We start from the raw sequence: 19,876 nt of genomic DNA, 5'->3' as shown, positions 1-19,876 counted from the left end.
CAGAATTGCCCCTGTGGGTTTTCAAGACTGTAACTCTTGACGGGAATAGAAAGCCTCATCTTTCTCTCATGGAGTGGCTGGTAGTTTCAAACTACTGATATTGCCGCTAGCCAGTCTAGTGTGAAAGTACTGCTACACCAAGGCTCCTAAACTACCATAATTATAGCGAAGGCAAAAAGAGCCAAGGCATTGTGTATGAAATTCAAATCTTAGTGTCCATAAATAAATTGTGTTGAGACACAGCTCTGCTTATTCTTGTATGCACAGTCATTAACTGATGTTGTGCTACAGCAGCAGAGTTGAGTAGTTGTAACAAAGATGGTACGTGACCCTCATTGTTTCTCATTGTTGTCAGCACCAAAAATTATAGTTCTGTAGTTACAGTTTGATCATGTTTTTGTGTATCGTATATATCACTGTACCTGCTTTACTTAATTTTTAATAGCAAGTACATATTGACCATGTCAAAACTGGAAACGTGCACATCTAGTGTTTTTTCCTTTTGAGGCCCAATAGGGTGTAGACATGATCAGATGACCTAATATGCAATCAGTACAAGTGAGCCTGTGCCTGCCTTTTTTACTGGGTATTCGGTTCCTGCCAAGGATTAATTTTGAGAAGAGACTTTGATTCTGTAGAAATGTGTGTTGTAAGAACAGCAGATATCCTCCATATTTAGAAACAGAATCTTTGATGTAATGAAAAATGTGGAATTGATTAGTACAAATTAGTAGGAAATTCTATTTTAAGTGTGGATTATTTAGTTACCAAGTTGATGGCAAATCATTGTGTTATGCAATGACAATATAGCTGTAATAAAATAGACAGTATCCATTAACATTGCCAAACTATAATATTTCCATTTCACAGGAAAGTAAGAAACAGAAAAATTAGAAGATTTAAAATAGAATATCTTTTTTTAAAAAAGGATATCTCAGCACAGAAGAATTTTTCCACAAAATCGAGGCTACACCCTTGAGTGGCTCATTTGTTAGTCAAGCAGGTGAAACCACTCACTCTGGGTGAGTTACTTAAATTATATTTGGTTGCAGCAGCTAAAGAAATGTCCAGAGAGAACAATTTGCCTCTGATGATTAGCCTTTTGGCAAGAACAATTGCTCTAAGTCAGTATAGTTTAAAAGAGATTGGGGGGGGGGAGTCGGGGCAGGAATGATTCTAAGTTTTCTTTGACTCTTGATGAGTTGATATCACTGATACTGTTCAGTTCTTTGAGGAGTCAATACTGAGTTTGAAATAACTGAAGAATTACCCTCAAAAAATAGTTCTCAAGGGACAACTACAGATGAAAATATTTGTAGAGACACTTAGCAAGTGCTGATTAAGTATATTACCTTAAATGATATCTGCTGATATATATATGGAGGCTTCAGAAAGTTCATGAAGTTTAATTTAATTTTTCCATAATTTTTTAAGTCTTAAAAATTTGTAGCTAGGGGTTTCAAAAAGTTCATGAAAAAAAATTGCCCACATACTTTTTGAAGCTCCCTTTTATGGTACAGAAAATGCTCTGGACGGATCTGTAACAACACTTGTGAAAATATGAGATGTTTGAAACCTACAGTTATTCATTGTATTATTCACCACTGGGTACTCTGTGGAAAATGTTTGAGTCTATCATATATTATTAAATCAGTAGTGTCAACAGTAAATTTCTTTTGTTCTTATGGACCTATCCATCATCAGTTATCTGAGTTTTTGTCAGAAATAGAAGCTGAATATTCCAGTACACCTCACCACATAACTGTCTGATGCCTTAGTACTGGCAGGGTCTTATTACCCTTTTTTGTTTTTCCATTTAAGGCAAAGCTGTACATATTTTTAATTAAGAACTACACTCAATCATTATTGAGCACCGCCTTTGGAAAACAGTTTTTGTGCTAGACTTGATATATCAGATTTCTTAATGAACCGAAATTTTAATTCAACCTAAAATTACAGTTCAAAATATACATGTAATTAAGGTTATTGTTAAACTATTTTGATTGTACAAGAAACCCTGGTGGCACAGTGGTTAAGCTCAGCTGCTAACTGAGGGAGAAAGACGCGGCAGTCTATATCCTTGAAAACCCCGTAGGACAGTTCTGTACTGCCCTGTGGGTCACAATGAGGTACCATTGACCCCATGGCAATGCGTTTGGGGATTTGGGGGATGTTGTTTAAATGACAGTGCCGTGCAAGAAGATCTCAAATTCCACACAGATTTACAGCAGAAGTATTTTTCTAAGCTCAAATGACAGTTCATGCATAAGTTTTTAAGATCTCAATACAGGTACAAAGGAAATTTCCTTATTTCAAATTCATTGAATTGTGTAGTTACTTCCATTCTTCTCTTTAAACTCACTCTTCTTCTCCCATATCTCTTATTGCTGAGTCGATTACAACTCAGAGTAGCCCTACCAGACCAAGTAGAGCTTCCACATTGGGTTTTCAGGGTTGTGTTTTTCTCGCTAGTAGACCTATGTTACTGAAAATTCTACTCAATTATTGTTCCTATGTTTTGAATTTCATCAGTAAAATTTTTTGACCTTGTTTTCTTTCTGGCTATGTAAGTAAGTACTTAGAAGTTAGCCCTGATTTTGCCTAAAGTACTTCACTGACACAATGTAGGAAAAAAGATTGCCAGTCCCTGCATTAGAACAAATTTCAGGTTATATGAAAATGTTATGATGGAACATGCATTCCAAAGGGCACAACAGGATTTCTGAAGTTGGAAGTATATTTCTAAGTATTAGGATAGCGTTGCTATGAGGGAGGATAGTTTAGGACCTAGGCGTATTCTTCCTCAGGGTGATGGGAGAGAGGGTACCAATAGGGACGTGTAGAACTCCTGGCTACTAGAAGCACCACCATAAAAGCTGTTGCTGGCGGAGCTCCAGTCGCCCAGCGGAGCGTGAGGCCACCACTTTCCGGACCGCCTTCCTCCTCCGCAATCGCATTCCGGGAAAGATTTGGATGGGGAAGCACCGGTAGCCACGGACCAGACCGTGTCCCGGTTCTCCAGGGAGCACATGATCCGTCGTCGCCTGGACATGGAAGCGGAGAACCACTACTGGCTGACCATGCCCTACTTCGCCGCTGATCAGCAGGGCCCAGGCCTTCGAGGCCATCAGGATGGCCAGCACTTCCAAATTTCCCCCTCACTGATTTGTAGTTGACCATCTCGACCACCTCAGTGTCACCAGGAAATGGCCCTAAGTTCGAGTGTCCACCCTTTGGTGTTACAGAGAGCAAGGCTGCCTCTCTCCACCCAATCACGGAAATGAGCCGACTCCAGAAAAATGGGAAGTGATCGACCAGTTTTACTTTTGTTACAAAAACACAAGCAGCGTAATCTTCATCTAAACCACCATAGTGGTATTTTTAGACGTTTTCGTACCAATGGGATACTGGAGTTGACGTTGGTGTGACATAAAGTATATTTTGAATGAAAACATAATAAATCTGGGTTTAGGTTCTGTGAAAAGAAAAATAAAAGCTGTTGCCATTGATTTGCTTCTGACTCCTGGCATCTCCATGTTTTGCAGAGTAGATGGATCCATAGGGCTTTCTTGGCTGAATTTTTTTTACAAAAGCAGATCACTAGGCCTTTCTTCCACTGGATAGATTCAAACCACAAACCTTTAGATTAGTTGCTCTGTGCCTTTGAGTTGATTTTGACTTAATAGTAGGACTCCCTCATAAGGTTTCCCAGGTTGTAATCTTTAATAGAAGCAGATAATCAGGTGTTTTTAACTCTTGGAGCTGCTTGTGGGCTCAAACCACTGACTTTTTGGTTAGCAGCTGAGCACTTAACCATTGCACCACATGGGGCTATAGTGCAGGAGATAAAGAATTATCTGGTGCTAAAGGGGTTTTTATTATTTTGTTTCTTAAAGAGGGTTGGCAGGGATGATGAGATTAGTTGTAGTTAGTAGACTGTGAAGGTAGAGAGAGACAACCGGGAACAACCTCTTGACCGATGACAGTATGAGTGGTGAAGGTTTTGTAACTGTGAACTCAGTTCCATGTCCTCTTCTTACAGCATGTACTGGCCCACCTCTTGACTTTGTCAGTGAGGTTAGAATGCTTGAGGGGATTGCAGTGCTCACTTTTGGAGAAGGTGTGGCTTTAATACAAGTGGTCAGTTTCTCCTTTATCCCAATTGATGCTATTGAGGATTCCTGGGGAATCTGGATAGTATTTCAAGTGTATACCCTTCTTGAGGAGCCCTGGTGATGTAGTGGGTCTTCAGGGTCAGGAGTTGGAGACTACCAGCTGCTCCTTGGTAGAAAGATGGGGCTTTTAACTCCCATAAAGAGTAGGAAACAGTCGTGGAAACTCAACATGGCAGCTCTGTCATGTACTATCCGGTTGTCGCTGTGATCAGAATCAAATCCATGGCAGTGACTGACTTGAACTGGAGAAGGCATGGTCTTGTTTTCTATAAAGATGATGTATCACAGTATGAAGTCAAATTAACGTTGATTTGTTTCCTTATTTATGGAATAGTAGTTGTTGAATATTCTGTCCTTAATTCTTACCTCTTTATACTTATGGTCATTCAACACTTTAGTGTATTTTCTAATTTTCATTTTCAGATACATATATCCTCTTCTCCATTTTTCTTACAGCTACTGTGAAGTTTTCTTAGGAAAACCCCCTAGTTAGTATATAAGTCAGCATTAGAACAAGCTAGATTCAAGTCAGGAAGAGTGTAGGAGAATTATTTGCATTTCAAAGGACTTTTCCTCAGGGTTTTCTCAAGACTTCTAACCTGTTAATGGCTCAAATCCTATATAACTGGAGCCAACAATCCTTTCTCAATCCCACAGGCAATTTCATAATACTATTCCGGTTCAAAGGAGCCCTGCTGGCACTGTGGGTTAGATGTTGGGCATCTAATTTAAAGGTCAGTGGTTTAAGCCAACCAGCTACTTCCCAGGGGAAAGATGAGGCTGTCAGCTTCTGGGAAGACTGACAGTTTCAGAAACCCTGAATTGATTCAGTGACAGTGAATTTGTTTTGCTTTTGTTTTTTTTTACCGTCTTTACTTTTTTGGTGTTCTGTTTCAAGATTTTCTTTCTTTCTCCAGAGTTGTACACTGCCATCGAGTGGATTCTGACTCATCGAGACCCTGTGTAGGTTTCCAAGACTAGATCTTTATGGAGACAGCCTCATCTTTCTCAGAGTGGCTAGTGGTTTTGAATTGGAGACTTTGTGGTTAATCCTATACTGCCCAGTCTTGCCCACACAATTAATTCATCTTTAACATGTTACCTAGAGAATTTAGCTGGAATTTGACCAAATTGGACCAAATTGCTTATCTGCTTTATTTATTTTCATGAATTCCACCAACTCGTAGTACAATACTAGTGACTATGTAGTGATTGTCCATTTGTGCTCCTCAGTTCCCAACAGGCTTCACAGGACTCCTTAGGGGCTGAGTGGTGGTGGGGCTTAAGTAGAAGGGGCTCCAATTGCCCCCATTTTCCCCTGTTACTCTGGAAGCAGTGCAGTTTCTTTTATCTATTTTCATATTGAGCTGTTTTAAATGTGAAAGAGATCATTTGATGATTACAACTACTGGTCTATGGGTAAACTTCAAGTTCCTTAAGCTGTTTGGGAACTCTGCAGTCCCCTCTTCTGCCTGCCCTGGCCAAACTTGATGCCCCTGCAACACTGAACTGCTTGTGTATAGTTCCATAGTACCTTTGTTTACATGACCATCAGCCTCTTTTCTCCTCCCCTACCTAGCTAATTGCTACGCCTTATTTTAGATTAATTTCAGGTGCATCATTCCCAGAAAGCCCTTTCTAATCACTGCCCCCCAGGAGGTCGGGACTAGGTGTCCCCTTTAGTATGCCACAAACTCTGGACCCAGGGTCCTCAAACTACAGCCCGTGGGCCACATGCGGCCGCCGAGGACATTTATCCAGGCTGCCAGGTGTTTTTGCCCCGTTTTGTTTTTTACTTCAAAATGAGATATGTGAAGTGTGCATAGGAATTTGTTCATAGTTTTTTTTTAAACTATAGTCTGGCCCTCCAACAGGTGCGAGGGGCAGTGAACTGGCCCGTTTAAAAAGTTTGAGGACCCCTCTCCCTTGATGCTTTTTACAAGAGGTTTTCATTGTCTCTGTTTTGTTTGGTAGAGTTTAAGCTCCTTGAGAGCAAGATCTGTATTGTAAAATTATCTTTATATACTGGTGATACTGTGGAACTTGTCATGTGGTTATAACACTGAGATATTTGTGTAATGGAATTAAATGATTATTGTTTCTATCTTTCTGGTACATCTTGCAAGTGGTTATGTTAACCTAAAATGAGTATACTTCCTTTATCCCTGTGTGAAAATGTATTCACTGATATATGTTATGTAGTGGTCATTAAGTGTCAGTCAACTGACCACAAAGACCGTTCCAACCCACTGGCAGTTCCCCAGGAGAAGAAACCCGGCAGTGTGCTCCTGTGAAGATTATAGTGTGAGAAGCCCTATGGAGCAGTTGTACGCTGCCCTGTAAGGTCACTTGGAATTGATTTGATGGTATAGCAACAACAGTATACCCAAATATTTGAAATTAAGTGTATATTGAAAAAGAAAGACAAGAGTATTACATGCAACTTTTACTAGGAACTGGAATTTAAGTTTAATAATTGATCTGTATTTTGTATAGCTCTGAAATGTTAAGCTTTTCCATGTAATCTCATGCCAGTTTTGCCCCATGTGGATTAAAGTAGCCCTATTTTAATCTATGACCAAATTAGGAATTAGAATATCTATCCAGTGGGGATTTGTAAATTATTGTAGTTTGTAGCATGACAGTTTTATATAAATAATTAGTCATACGCACTGCTCATTTTAAGTTAAAATCTAGATTCAAATAGAGAAATGTAATGATATAGTACTAAAGTTTGCCGGTTAGCGTCTTTATTATGATTCCTTAGGATTTTGTGTTTGCTGGTGATATATTATTTATGTCTTTTATAAAGGTTCAGTAAAACTGATTTGATAAAACAATTTCATCTTATTAATTTGAAGCTCCTATCCACATTCTCTTGGCTCAGATTTGATACATATTTAAAGCAATTACCCTTGATTTTAAAAATTATCTTGTTTTTATTTGTATTGTATTTCTTCTTAAAACATCTGTTCAATTAGACTTTAATAAAAACCTTTACTAGAGTGAAATCATTCCAGAATATATTTTTGAAAACCTAAGTACATTGTTTGAACACTTCTATAAAATTTTCTTGCTTTCTTTGTGTTTCTCAAGAAGTTGGATATAAAATAGTAGTAATAATTACAATGCTTTAGTAATTTAAAATGATAAACTTTCTTTTCCTCCAGATAAAGACACAATAAATAAAATTAGAGATTTGCGCATGAAAGCTGAAGATTATGAAGTTGTGAAGGTGATTGGCAGAGGTGCATTTGGAGAAGTTCAATTGGTGGGTGATTTTAATGAAAGTATAAAGTAATAACTGTATAAAGTAAAATAATCACAGTGTTTAATATGTCTTACTTGAAGTGTTGTTCAAAAATACGTGCTTTGAATTGTTCCGTATATTCTTGTTTAAGTGTGAAGCCTAGAATCAAATAATTAGTAATGTGAAGTACCTTCCCCAAGCATTCATGGGTAGAGGTCTCAAGAAGTATAAATCTTGAATTGTAATATATGGATTATACTATACTGTCTAACATGCTATTAAAGGTTAAGTTCTTGAAATAGGAAGCATCATATCACACCTATCAGGATGAAGGAAGACTGTGCTATTGTATAAAGTTTTTTTCTACATTTCTAGTATTAAGGCATTTGTGTTATTTAATTAAGACAACTCAGTAAAAAATAAAAATAGTTCAAACAGTGTTTAACAAAGGGTTTAAATCACTTAGCAAATTGTTCTGCGAAACACTGAGCTTTAAATGCTAACAAAAGATTCCTTATTTTATTATTTTAAAGGTAAGGCATAAGTCTACCAGGAAGGTATATGCTATGAAGCTTCTCAGCAAATTTGAGATGATTAAGAGATCGGATTCTGCTTTTTTCTGGGAAGAGAGAGACATCATGGCTTTTGCTAACAGCCCTTGGGTCGTTCAGGTATAATTTTGCTACTGTTTCATTATGCTGAACTAGTTTTTAACAAAACATATCTGATGAAAAACTTAGTTTTTCATAAAAGTATTAGAGAATTTTTTGGAAACTACAAAATTTTCTATGCCATTACTTTTTAAGTCATAAATTTTAATTTTACTAAGTCATACTACCGTGTTTCCCCGAAAGTAAGACATCCCCCGAAAATAAGACCTACTTAACAGTTTTGCCTCTCGCTGAAATATAAGGCATCCCCCGAAAATAAGACCTCCCTGAAAATAAGGCCCCCAAAGCTACCGTAACTCTGGACCATAGTGGTGGGCGTCGCCACGCAGCTCACTGCTGGCTGCTGCGCAGCAGGAACAGACAGGAAGTGTGAGGTCTCTTTTAATAAAACATTAAACAATAAATGTGTACCTTATTCTTCTTCATGGAAAAATAAGATATCCCCTGAAAATAAGACCTAGCGCATCTTTGGGAGCAAAAATTCAGATAAGACACTGTCTTATTGGGGGAAACAGGGTAGGATTAAAGTAAGAGCAAAGTGAGCTAATTATGTTCTTGTAGATAGTGAAAATGTAAACAGTTTACTTTGACTCGAGGAAGATCAGATATATATATTATGAGGGGACTTTCAAAAAATTCTTGGAAAAATTCCCTCAACTTTGCCCACACATTTTTGAAGTCCCTTCATATATACCATATATACTCGTGTATAAGCCAAGTTTTTCCGCACATCTTTAAAGCAGTTTTTGTGGTAAAATTAGGTACCTTGGCTGATATTCAGGTCAGCTTATACTCAAGTATATACAGTTCCTGACTTTTAATAATTGCATTTATGTAATATTGAATTTTAACTTTAATAGTTTTCCAAAACGTGGTATCTTTATTCATATGTTTGTCTCTCATTCTGTGTAGTGCAAGGTGGTGAGGGTGAGGGAATGAAAGAGGGCACTGACTTGAACTTGGCCTTCAAATACTGACTTTAGATTTTTCAGGCTACAGTGGGCAGGAGTTGTAGATTCTAGTCTGGGCTGCCACAGGCCTGTGTATGAAGCAATGGGCAAGTTATTAAACTCTATCGGTCTTAGGTTCTTGCACAGGAATGTAAGAGTTGGCTTACATTGGCTGTTGTTACTGTGGAAGTACCTCAAGTAAAGTCATGCAGGCGTTGGGGCAGTTTGTAATTCTGAGATTTCTACCTCTGCTTCAACTAGAGAAACTCCATATTTTCATTTTTCTTATATATTGGGCCTTATGTAAGATTCATATGAGGGAAGTGAAATCTTAGGTTTATAAAGAAAAACAAAAACCTCTGGGCTAGACCTTTCCTTATTTTTTAATATATATTTTTTGATTTACTTATTTACAGTGTATGAAGAAAGAGTATCTTAGATAAGCACACTGGTAATTGGGATTTTGAAATATAAGGAAATGTTCAACAAATTTTACCTTAACAAAATAATTTACATAAGAAAACACTTAAAGCCTCCCCCCTTCCCCCGCCCCCCCAAGATGGGGCAATCCCCTCCTGTAAAGAGTTACAGTCTCAGAAACCCAGAGGCAGTTTTATCCACCTTGCCCTGTAGGGTAGCTATGAGTCAGAATCAATTCGAAGGCAGTGTTTGTCTCCATATTTGTTTTTAAGAGAGCAGGAGGAGCCTTGATGGTATAGTGGGTTATGTTTTGGGCTGCGAATCCCAAGCAAGGCCAGCAGTTTGAAATCACTAACCACTCCTCGGAAAGAACATGGATTTTCTAATCCTGTAGAGTCTCGGAAACCCACAGGGAGAGTTCTACCCTGTCTTGTAGGGTTGCTGTGAGTAAAAATTGACAAAGTGGCAGTGAGTTTTTGTTTTTATTTTTGTTTCTTCTTTTGGTGCTATGGACATTATAGGCCAGATAATTCTTTGTGGGGAGGGAAGGAGGCCACCTAATCTACACATTGTTAAGATGTTTGGCTGAATCCCTGGTCCCTACCCAGGAGAGTTTTGATAACCAAAAAGAACCACTAACCTAGAGAATATACAGTGTTCTGTAGACAGTTCAAAGTAGTGTGACAGCGTTACTGCTTTTAGGATTACATTTACAACTTCAGTGCAGAAAGCTTGCTTTCTTTTTTTGCACAGTAAATCAAAGTTTATTAGTAATTATCAGGGGCAGGTGGGAGTGGCAAATAGCTTTATTTGTTTTGAAAGGTTGCTTGTAAATAAGGTAAACCTTCACCAAATGAGGATGGTTTTGGTATTATGGGGCCTGTATGATAAAGCTGCACACTGTAGTCCAGATGGCCATCATTCCCTCGGATTATGTTTTTATTAAATAACCTAAATCCATAACTAAAATTTTTACGCACTTGAAAAAAAAGAAACATGAAGAGGAAGATTTTAAGACTTAAATGTCTAGGTAAATTAGCTAATTTCTCTTTTGCTTATTTGATATTAATCTCATTTATTTAAATGTTCTTTGTAAATTTTCTCTTCTTTGTAATATCTTTATACCTGGTATCTTGCCAATTTCATAGCAATGGAATTTACTCTTCCTACTTTTACTTTCGCCGCTGCCCCTTTCCTGCTTTTTTGTTAGCTGTTGCTGTTCTTTGTCCTGACTGCTAACTTGTCCATCATTTATTGCACTCATTGCTTTCTATTTTTATTAATCATTTAACAATCCTGAAAAGAAGTTAATCCCTTTTGTAGACATCCCCGGTTTGTAGACTAATTCATGCTTTTATTCATTTAACATTTACTAAGTACTTGCTAATTGTCAGGCATCCTGACATTGAGGAGCAGCTGCCCTGAAAGTCAAATAAGAAATGATTCCTTATGCTATTGTAGAGAGCATTATTTTGTTGTTAGATGCTATCAAGTCAGCAAGTCAGTTCCAACTCAACAGTGACCCTTATAACAGCAGATTGAAACATGATGGTTCTGCCCCATCCTCACAGTTCATATGTTTGAACCTGTTGTTACAGTCACCGTGTCAATCATTCAGCCTTGTCCAGGGCCTTCCTTTTTTTCCACTGCCTCTCTGTAGTCACAGAGATTCAGGGAGGTTAAATAACTTGCCACTGGCACAAAGCTAATAAGGGACAGATGAGTCCCAGTTTATCAATATCCCCTGAGAATTGATATACATTTAACAGTAAATTATACTGATGAATTAGATAAGTTAGAATTGTGAGTTGCTTAGCAGGTGTGTGTATTCTGTATTGGAATTTACACTTTGAAAAAGCTTAGAAAGGTGTTTTTGTTTATTTTAAAGGTCTTCTACCTCCTAATCATCTGTGCTTTCCCAAATATACACAGTATCTTCATATATGCAAATATCTCCGTCACATTTGTATAAGGATGCTTCATAAAGTTCATAGAAAAGCTCAATTATTGTTTAATTCTCTTTTGCATATGCTTTTTGAAGGCGTCTCATGTTTCTTAAAAAAATGCTGTTCTACAACTTGATTATTTTGTATTATATTAATTTTTTGTTAATTTTTAGACATAAAACCATTTTGTGTAAGCCTAATGAATTATTTTTGTGTTTTTATCTTGTTTTTATCTAGCTTTTCTATGCATTCCAAGATGATCGATACCTCTACATGGTGATGGAATACATGCCTGGTGGAGATCTTGTAAACTTAATGAGCAACTACGATGTGCCTGAAAAATGGGCACGATTTTATACTGCAGAAGTAGTTCTTGCATTGGATGCAATCCATTCCATGGGTTTTATTCATAGGTAAAAATAAAAATGCTTTAAAACTTCTCATTCGTTGAAGAGAGCGCTTAAGAATACTTACGCTTTTTTTGATTAGTATTTCCCATCTTATATCTACTCTTTTAATATAACAAGAATGACAGTCAAGAACTTAAATCTTTGTAATGATCAGTTTCTAACATTTCAGTATAGTGTTAATATAGTACATTCTTTAATATGCTTTCATCTTTAATTTTCATATACATATTTGTTCTTGACTTGTGTGTAGATTATGTTTACACATTAGAAGAGTAACTTCATGTGTTCTGAGAACACTACTTGAATACTATGTACAGGTGTTTATGTACACTTCTTAATGTATTAGGGCTATACATATTGAAGCTATACAAAATACTACCCTTTTTTAAAAAGTTTACCTATCTTGTAGGCTTCAGTTACTTTTTATGTCTTAAAGTTAAAATTTTTTGGTTAACCTCTCTCATATAATTTAAAAATGATTATACCAATATATGTTTCCTCTCCCCTGAGGCATTAGCAAATGAGGGAGTTTTCATAATGAATTCAGTGTATAGATTGATAAAACACATACAGATCAAGTGTAGTAGCCATGTCTAGATCAAGTGAGGATACCTAAGCTACAATAACTCTCTTATGTAGTGTATTGTTGATTTTTTAGTCGGCTCTACTGTTTTTTGTGGATTTTTTTCTTCTTATTTTTCCCCTTCAGAGATGTGAAGCCTGATAACATGCTGCTGGATAAATCAGGACATTTGAAGTTAGCAGATTTTGGTACTTGTATGAAGATGAATAAGGTTAAGTATTAAACTTTAGTTCAAGATCACTGCTTCTTTGGAATATGCTCTTAAGAATTTACTAACCATCTCTGAATTTATACAGAATTGACGTGAGCTGTCTTATTTGTTGAGCTAGTTACCATGGTTTTGTAACTTGTGTTCTTATGTAACTTGTTAGTGATTTCTTTTTTCCTTTCTATTTAGGGTCAGTGTCAATTGCCAGATTTACTAATTCTTTCATAACAACTTTGTAATAGACTACTTACTGGCAGCTAGAAGTAGAGTTAGCTTAAATGTCACTAAGTACCTATTTTGATTTAAAATTTAGACATTTATTACAACAGTTTAGTAATGTGTATATTTTCTAGTATTTCACATAAAACATTGTTTTTACATAGCCTTTCTATAAAATTTTTAAAGAATATACTTTAGGAATCAGTCTTCTAATATTGAAGCTATTTATAGTCTTCGAGCAATAGGCAGAAAGCTGTATGAATTACCTTTAAAGGAAATTTATTGGTTAGAAGGGAACCAGGGTTGGTAACTTTTTTTAGGACATTTAAAGAATATTTCTATTATATTAATAACTGCTAAAACAGGTAACAGGTATATCATTTTTTGGTTAAAATGCAGATCAGCTAATTAACCATTCATTATGCTTAATACTTTAACTTCCTTTGCCAGGCACATGATTCCCTTTCTATGTATGTGTAGCCAACAGTTTTTCATAGTTTCAAGCAATGTTAAATCATGGAGCTATTTTTATAGATAAATGAAGTCAGCACTTAATGTAAGCTATAAACTGTCTTATTCTACCAGCAACCTAATCTGTTTGTATTAGCTAATATACTTGTTCTCTGTAATTAGGATGCGATTATTATATTGCCATATCTGGGAGATAATAAATTTTGGCAATATGTCTTTCTAGTGAATATTATTATAAAATAAATAAACCACTGATATTCATATATGAGGGTAAATAAAAAATATTACTACAAATTCAGAGAAATGTCCAACTCTGAAGTTCTTATTTCTTGATAAACCTTCCATTTAGGGCAGTGCAGTTCTAAAAGCAGTGTTTCTACCTTTAATCCTTTCTCCCCAAATTCTGCACTCTTAATTTATACCATGATGAAAGACCAGTTTGGGCATCCCTGAGGTGCTCAAATTATGTTTTTGAATGGGCAAGATCAAGGCTATAGGGTGGATGGGGTAAGGTTCCCAATGATATGCTCAGAGGACAGTGCTTGCTAGCTTCAAAGAATGAGCAAGTACATTGCCACGATAGAAAAAATTATTTGGCACGGTTTTCTCAAACCTTTCTTCACCATTGCAGTTTTCAGTTTCTTAAATTTCAATTTCTTCCTAATCCCCAAGATGGCTCTGTGCCCTTCGAGAACATTTATCAAGATTATCCCCTTGTAGTCCCAAAACACAGTTACTGTACCCTTCTGAGATGAACCCCCACCTTGAATTTCACTGGCCAAGTAGGTCCCCTCTGAAGCTACTGTATTGATTGGATTCTTTTGGGAAAGAACCCAAAGGAGACTTATGACAGGTATATGGAGAGAATTTGTCTAGCCATCTACTAATCACAGAGACAAGTTTAAACATGTTTTATTATTTTTAAATTTTTATTTATTTTTAATCATTTTATTAGGGGCTCATACAGCTCTTTTCACAATACATACATACCTCCATTGTGTCAAGCACATTAACATGTTTTATTTTAAATAAACCCATGCTTGTATGAAAAGTAGCAATGCTTTGGGTTTAGCCTTCTACATATGCACAGTATAGAATATACTCATATGTATGTCATTTATGTATTGTATTTATATTACATATAGATGTTTTGTTCATTTTTTGATAGAAAATTTCATAGGCCATAGATGCAAGAAGTCTAGAGGTGTTATTAAAAATAAAAATAATTGTAAATAATAGACTTTATATCTGAATCCAAAATTTGACCTGCCACTCTTTCTAGGAAGGTATGGTACGATGTGATACCGCTGTTGGAACACCTGATTATATTTCCCCTGAAGTATTAAAATCCCAAGGTGGTGATGGTTATTATGGACGAGAATGTGACTGGTGGTCAGTTGGAGTATTTTTATATGAAATGCTTGTAGGTAAGTAAAGGAAAATTTTATATACTTCTAATAGAATTGTGTATCCCCAAACTCAACCACTTCTTATATTATAATATTTATTACATTAAGCAATGCTGATATTATTTGTAGGAAACAAACATGGTCTATACTCACTTTGTGTTTTTCAAAGCTATTTAGATGCATCTAGCACCTTTGTGATGTGTTATTTCTTTTTATATTTTACGTGCATTGCTTTTAGCTTAACATGTTTAAATATATATTTTTAATCAGTTTATTGGGAGCTCATGCAACTCTTATCACAATACATACATACATTATTATGTCAAGCACATTTGTACATTTATTACCATCATTTTCAAAACATTTTTCTTTTTTTTAATTGTTTTATTTATTTAAAAAAATCATTTTATTAGGGGCTCATACAACTCTTTTCACAATCCATACATACATCATTTGTGTCCAGCACATTTGTACATATGTTGCCATCTTCTTTCTCAAAACACCTGCTTTCTATTTGAGCCCTTGGTATCAGCTCCTCATTTTTTTCCCTCTCCCTCCTTGCTAAATTATTATTATTTTATCATATCTTACACCATCCGATGTAACTGCCTCTTTATTGTTGAAATTTTTTCTCATGTAGACAAAAAAATTACTTGCTTTTTTTTCCTGTTCATTTTTAGGTGATACACCTTTTTATGCAGATTCTCTGGTTGGGACATACAGTAAAATTATGAACCATAAAAATTCACTTACCTTTCCTGATGATAATGATATATCAAAAGAAGCAAAAAACCTTATTTGTGCCTTCCTTACTGACAGGTAAATAATCATAAAATTGAACTTATTTTCACTATCTGAGGAATGTGTTATTTTGCTAGCTCAGTTTTTAAGCTCTGCATCTGAGCTCCTACATTTGAACTGTTAGAGCATAAATGTTCTATTCTCAGATTCGTTCCTGATGACAGTGAAACAAAATAATTTCATGATTTTTTTACATGGCTTTTCTGATCTCCACTGATTTGCCTTGCCTGAGGAATGGGATGATAATGTATTTTGGACTGGTCATTAGACGAGGGTTTTTTTCCCCTGTGTCCTATTAAAGTTTTAGCTTAGTTAATTCTGATATTAATATTATATTAGACATTGAGTCTAAGATTTTTTTAATCAGTATTAATAACTCTGAAATAAGAGTGAATCTTACAATCAAAGAAATATATTGATTTTTATTGGGATCATCTTTCAATTGATACCATTTTAGATGTGATGATGAGTGATATATTCTTATTGAAATAAAATAAATATTAATAATACAAAGCTATTTTTAAAAAGTATATTGGTATAATATCTTCTAGATTCTATTAGAATTGTTAGGAATGTATAGGCATTTAGTTTAAAAAACAAATAGTATGATATTGGATGTATACTTTTATGGTTTACTTTTTAAATTTGAAAATTAGTCAGATGACTTAATAAAATTATAATTAATGTTTATGATTGTTATAGTATTATTTAAAATATTAACAGCCGCTCTGAGGTTGAAAAACAAGACATTCCACTCCCATAGTTAGTCTCGGAAATAGTCATAGGGGCTTTCTACCCTGTCATATAATGTCATTTTGAGTCAGAATTGGTAGTGAGTTTGGGTTTTGTTAAGAGACTCCTGAAACTTTAAAATATGCAGCAGTGTGAGATTTTCTTTACGATTTACATACTTTATTTTATTTTAATATAAGGAATTATAATGTTAGATCCTAGTGATGTAGTATATAAGCTAGATAGCACCTCCAATACCTCATAGTCCTGTGGGGGGAATAGACAAGCAAATAAGACATTTATAATACAAGAGAGAAAATACCAGGAGGTAGTGCCAGAGAATCATGGGGAGAGAGAGGCTGCCTAATTCACTTTGGGAGAGTCAGTGATGGCTTCTCAGAGTAACTATCACATTGTTTCTTTTGTTGTTGTTGACTGAGTACCCTGCGTTATGAACATGTTAAATAAATGGTCTCTGAGAGGAAAGCCCACAGTACATACAGTGGGACACGTTTTCTGTTCGCATTATAAAGTTTTGTCTTGCTCTCTTGAGTTTCTGTTTGCTCCCTCTCCCCACAAGTCTCCAAGCTTGCTTTTGAATCATATCACATTATTTCTAAAGCATTTGTTTAACTAATGAAAATTTTGGAATTTGAGATATTTTCATGGTTATAAGCATGGTACTAGAGAACAAAAGGTACGGAATTTCTCATTCTAATATAGGTAAAAGCACATTTTTTAGAAGTTTTAACTCCAGGCCCACCAGAGACCAGAGATCAGTAATATGTCCAGTTTGGCCTCTGGATTTTGTAGCAGTGTTAAGAATTAGTTGCCAATTGCTTTCAATTAGTGAGAAATATTTGAAAGATAAAATGGAAAATTTTTCATTAAAAATAAGTACTAGAACTTTTGGGCAAATTCTCGCATAAAACTAATTTTTTGCTTACAAAATAAAATTCACTCCACTTTTCCACTATTAAAAAGTCAAGACAATGCATTCTGACGTTTCCCATGTACTGCTGAAATGCAAGGAGCGTGATCACCTGGCTTTTACTGTCACCAGTAATGTCATGGACTATCAGAATTCTATGAGTATTCTTTATTAAATGATTCTTTAATGTTCTCATTATTCACCTTTTTTATTCAAGCTGATGATTAATCTGACAAATAATAATTCCAAAGTTATAGTCCTGCACAGATTTATTATTTTGCCTATAAGTAAATTATAATAAGATCTTAAGTGACTACTTTTTCCCTTTCCCTCTCAGAGAAGTGAGATTAGGAAGAAATGGTGTAGAAGAAATCAAACGGCATCTCTTCTTCAAAAATGATCAATGGGCTTGGGAAACACTTCGAGACAGTGAGTTATTTTTTCTTCTACATTCTACTGAACATTTGGAAGTAGTTGTAATAAACATTCAGTTGAAACTATTGTGTGTATCTTAAGAAAATCAAAAGTACACAAATACTGTGCAAACATTTTTTTAACCTAGTTAAATAAAGCATATTTGATAAAATTATACCATTGTCCTACTTATAGCTCATTCAAAATACCAAGATGAAATCTTATTTAAATGTAATGGATTTGGTGTCAAAAATAGTAATTTGATGCTTGATCTTTAGATAAATTGCACTTTATTTTAGTCTTTGGGATCTCATTATTTAAAAAATCCAATACATAAGAGGTAATGAAACAAAAAGTTTTTTCTAGTGAATGGACAAGTTATTTTGTTTGTCTACAAAACTAAAATATAGGGAAGTTCTATTAATAAATGTTAAAATTAATTTTATTCTATTTAGGAGGATAAAGGATGTTGTAAAATTATTTCATTAAGCTTTTGCAGTTTGTAATTCAGGAATAAAATATATATAGTATCCAAAAATTTAATATCCCATCAGTGTAAGAAATTTCTCAGTTTTTAAGAAAGTTAAAAGTAAGTGATTCAGAGGGGCTGCCCCCAACCCCAACTATGTGGACAACCGAGCCTCCCCGCAGAAGAATTTACTTCAGAGGACAGCACTGAAGCTACAGCTCAGGGAGAGGGACATGTCTGATCAGAGTACTCGGGAGCAAATGAAGGGGGAGGAAGAGAGTGTGGAGAACATCCTGGTCCACCAAGCCTTGAGGACGATATCCCTGCTCAGAGCATCCAATGCACAGAGAGGACCATATGGTCAGCCCCACTGCAAGGTATGACATCCCTCACTGACCCATAGTGCTGCAGAGGACAACACTGGAGACACAGTGTGGGAATTGCGCCCGATCTGAGCCCACGACACCGAGGCAAAACACCAAGGGTGTACAACAGAAAAGCAAGGGGAGCAGAGCAAGGAAGTCCTGAAGGAGTACCAAAAATACACTTTGGGGCCAGGGCATGGCACCCCATCAGACTCGACCAGAAAACACTCGTAAAGGTCAACAAGCAGACCTTGAACTATTTACTGGCTTTTCTTTTTCTGTCATTGTTTTTTGTTGTTGTTGTTTTGTTTTCTTTTCTTGCTTTGTTTTGCTCTCTTGTTTTTGTGTGTATTGTTATCTCTGCAGGTCTGTATAGATAAGATAGGCTGGATAAACAATATGGAGGAGAAAACAATGGGACTGATGGTTCCGGGGGGATATGTGAGAGAGAGAGGTGGGGGAAAGGAAGTGGTGGTAATAAACTCATGGAGGAAGGAACAAGTGATTCAAAATCGGTGGCGAGGAGGGTATAAGAGGACTGGTAGGGCTTGATCAAGGGTAATATAATCTAGAGGAATTACTGAAACCCAAATGAAGGCTGAGCATGATAGTGGGACAAGAGGAAAATAAAATAGAGGAAAGAACTAGGTGACAAAGGGAATTTATAGAGGTCTAAATACAGGCCTGTACATATGTCAATATATTTATATGTGATGATGGGGAAATAGATCTCTGTGCATATTTATAGGTTTAGTATTAAGGTAGCAGATGGATGTTGGGCCTCTACTCAAGTACTCCCTCAGTGCAAGAACACTTTGTTCTATTAAGCTGGCATTCTATGATGCTCACCTTCCTGACATGATCGCTGAAGACAAAGTGGATACATAAGCAAATATGGTGAAGAAAGCTGATGGTGTCCGGCTATCAAAAGATGTAGCATCTGGCGTATTAAAGGCTTGAAGGTAAACAAGCGGCCATCTAGCTCAGAAGCCACAAAGCTCACAGCCTGTGTGATCACAAGGTGTCGAAGAGCTCAGGTATCAGGCATCAAAGAACAAAAAATCATATTGTGAATGAGGGGGAGTGCGGAGTGGGGACCCAAAGCCCTTCTGTAGGCAACTGGACAGTTCCTTACAGAAGGGTCTTAGGGAGGAGGTAAGCCAGTCAGGGTGCGGTGTAGCACCGATAAAACATACAAATAGATCTATGTGCCTATATTTATGAATTATATAAACCAAATTACGGATATATATTATCAAATACTACCATGTTTCAAACAATATTGGAGGACTTTCAGAACCATTAAAATGTGATTGCTGTGCAGGGGAGGGGATTAGCAAGATCCCCAGGGAATGATGAGGGTGGACATTGGAGATAGGGCATGGTGCCCCAACAGGCTAGACTGGAAAACACAAGCTTTTCTTGCTTGGTATATTTTAATTTGTTCTTTGT

General features: G+C 36.1%; 1 protein-coding gene and 1 pseudogene across 2 annotated transcripts in view; both read left to right on the top strand.

Moving 5' to 3' along the window:
- The window catches only part of ROCK1 (Rho associated coiled-coil containing protein kinase 1), a 159,623-nt gene that overhangs the window by 49,210 nt on the left and 90,537 nt on the right, over nucleotides 1–19,876 (top strand). Inside the window, exons 1-8 of one of the 2 annotated variants that reach the window (XM_045296118.1) lie at nucleotides 970–1,022; nucleotides 7,346–7,446; nucleotides 7,959–8,096; nucleotides 11,650–11,825; nucleotides 12,532–12,616; nucleotides 14,586–14,730; nucleotides 15,393–15,531; nucleotides 17,514–17,605. In XM_045296118.1, the coding sequence (XP_045152053.1) occupies nucleotides 7,381–7,446; nucleotides 7,959–8,096; nucleotides 11,650–11,825; nucleotides 12,532–12,616; nucleotides 14,586–14,730; nucleotides 15,393–15,531; nucleotides 17,514–17,605 (841 nt within the window). In that variant the 5' untranslated portion in view covers nucleotides 970–1,022; nucleotides 7,346–7,380. Of the gene's footprint in view, nucleotides 1–969; nucleotides 1,023–7,345; nucleotides 7,447–7,958; nucleotides 8,097–11,649; nucleotides 11,826–12,531; nucleotides 12,617–14,585; nucleotides 14,731–15,392; nucleotides 15,532–17,513; nucleotides 17,606–19,876 lie in introns of those variants that run through there. The other variant, XM_004702898.3, reaches the window with a different exon arrangement.
- Nucleotides 2,125–3,216, top strand: LOC105978624 (annotated as a pseudogene).

This window comes from Echinops telfairi, unplaced genomic scaffold (assembly GCF_000313985.2).
Source record: "Echinops telfairi isolate 266 unplaced genomic scaffold, ASM31398v2 ScPeMD7_7400;HRSCAF=8409, whole genome shotgun sequence".
Classification (NCBI taxonomy): domain Eukaryota; kingdom Metazoa; phylum Chordata; class Mammalia; order Afrosoricida; family Tenrecidae; genus Echinops; species Echinops telfairi.
This window is presented reverse-complemented; position numbering and strand designations above follow the sequence as displayed.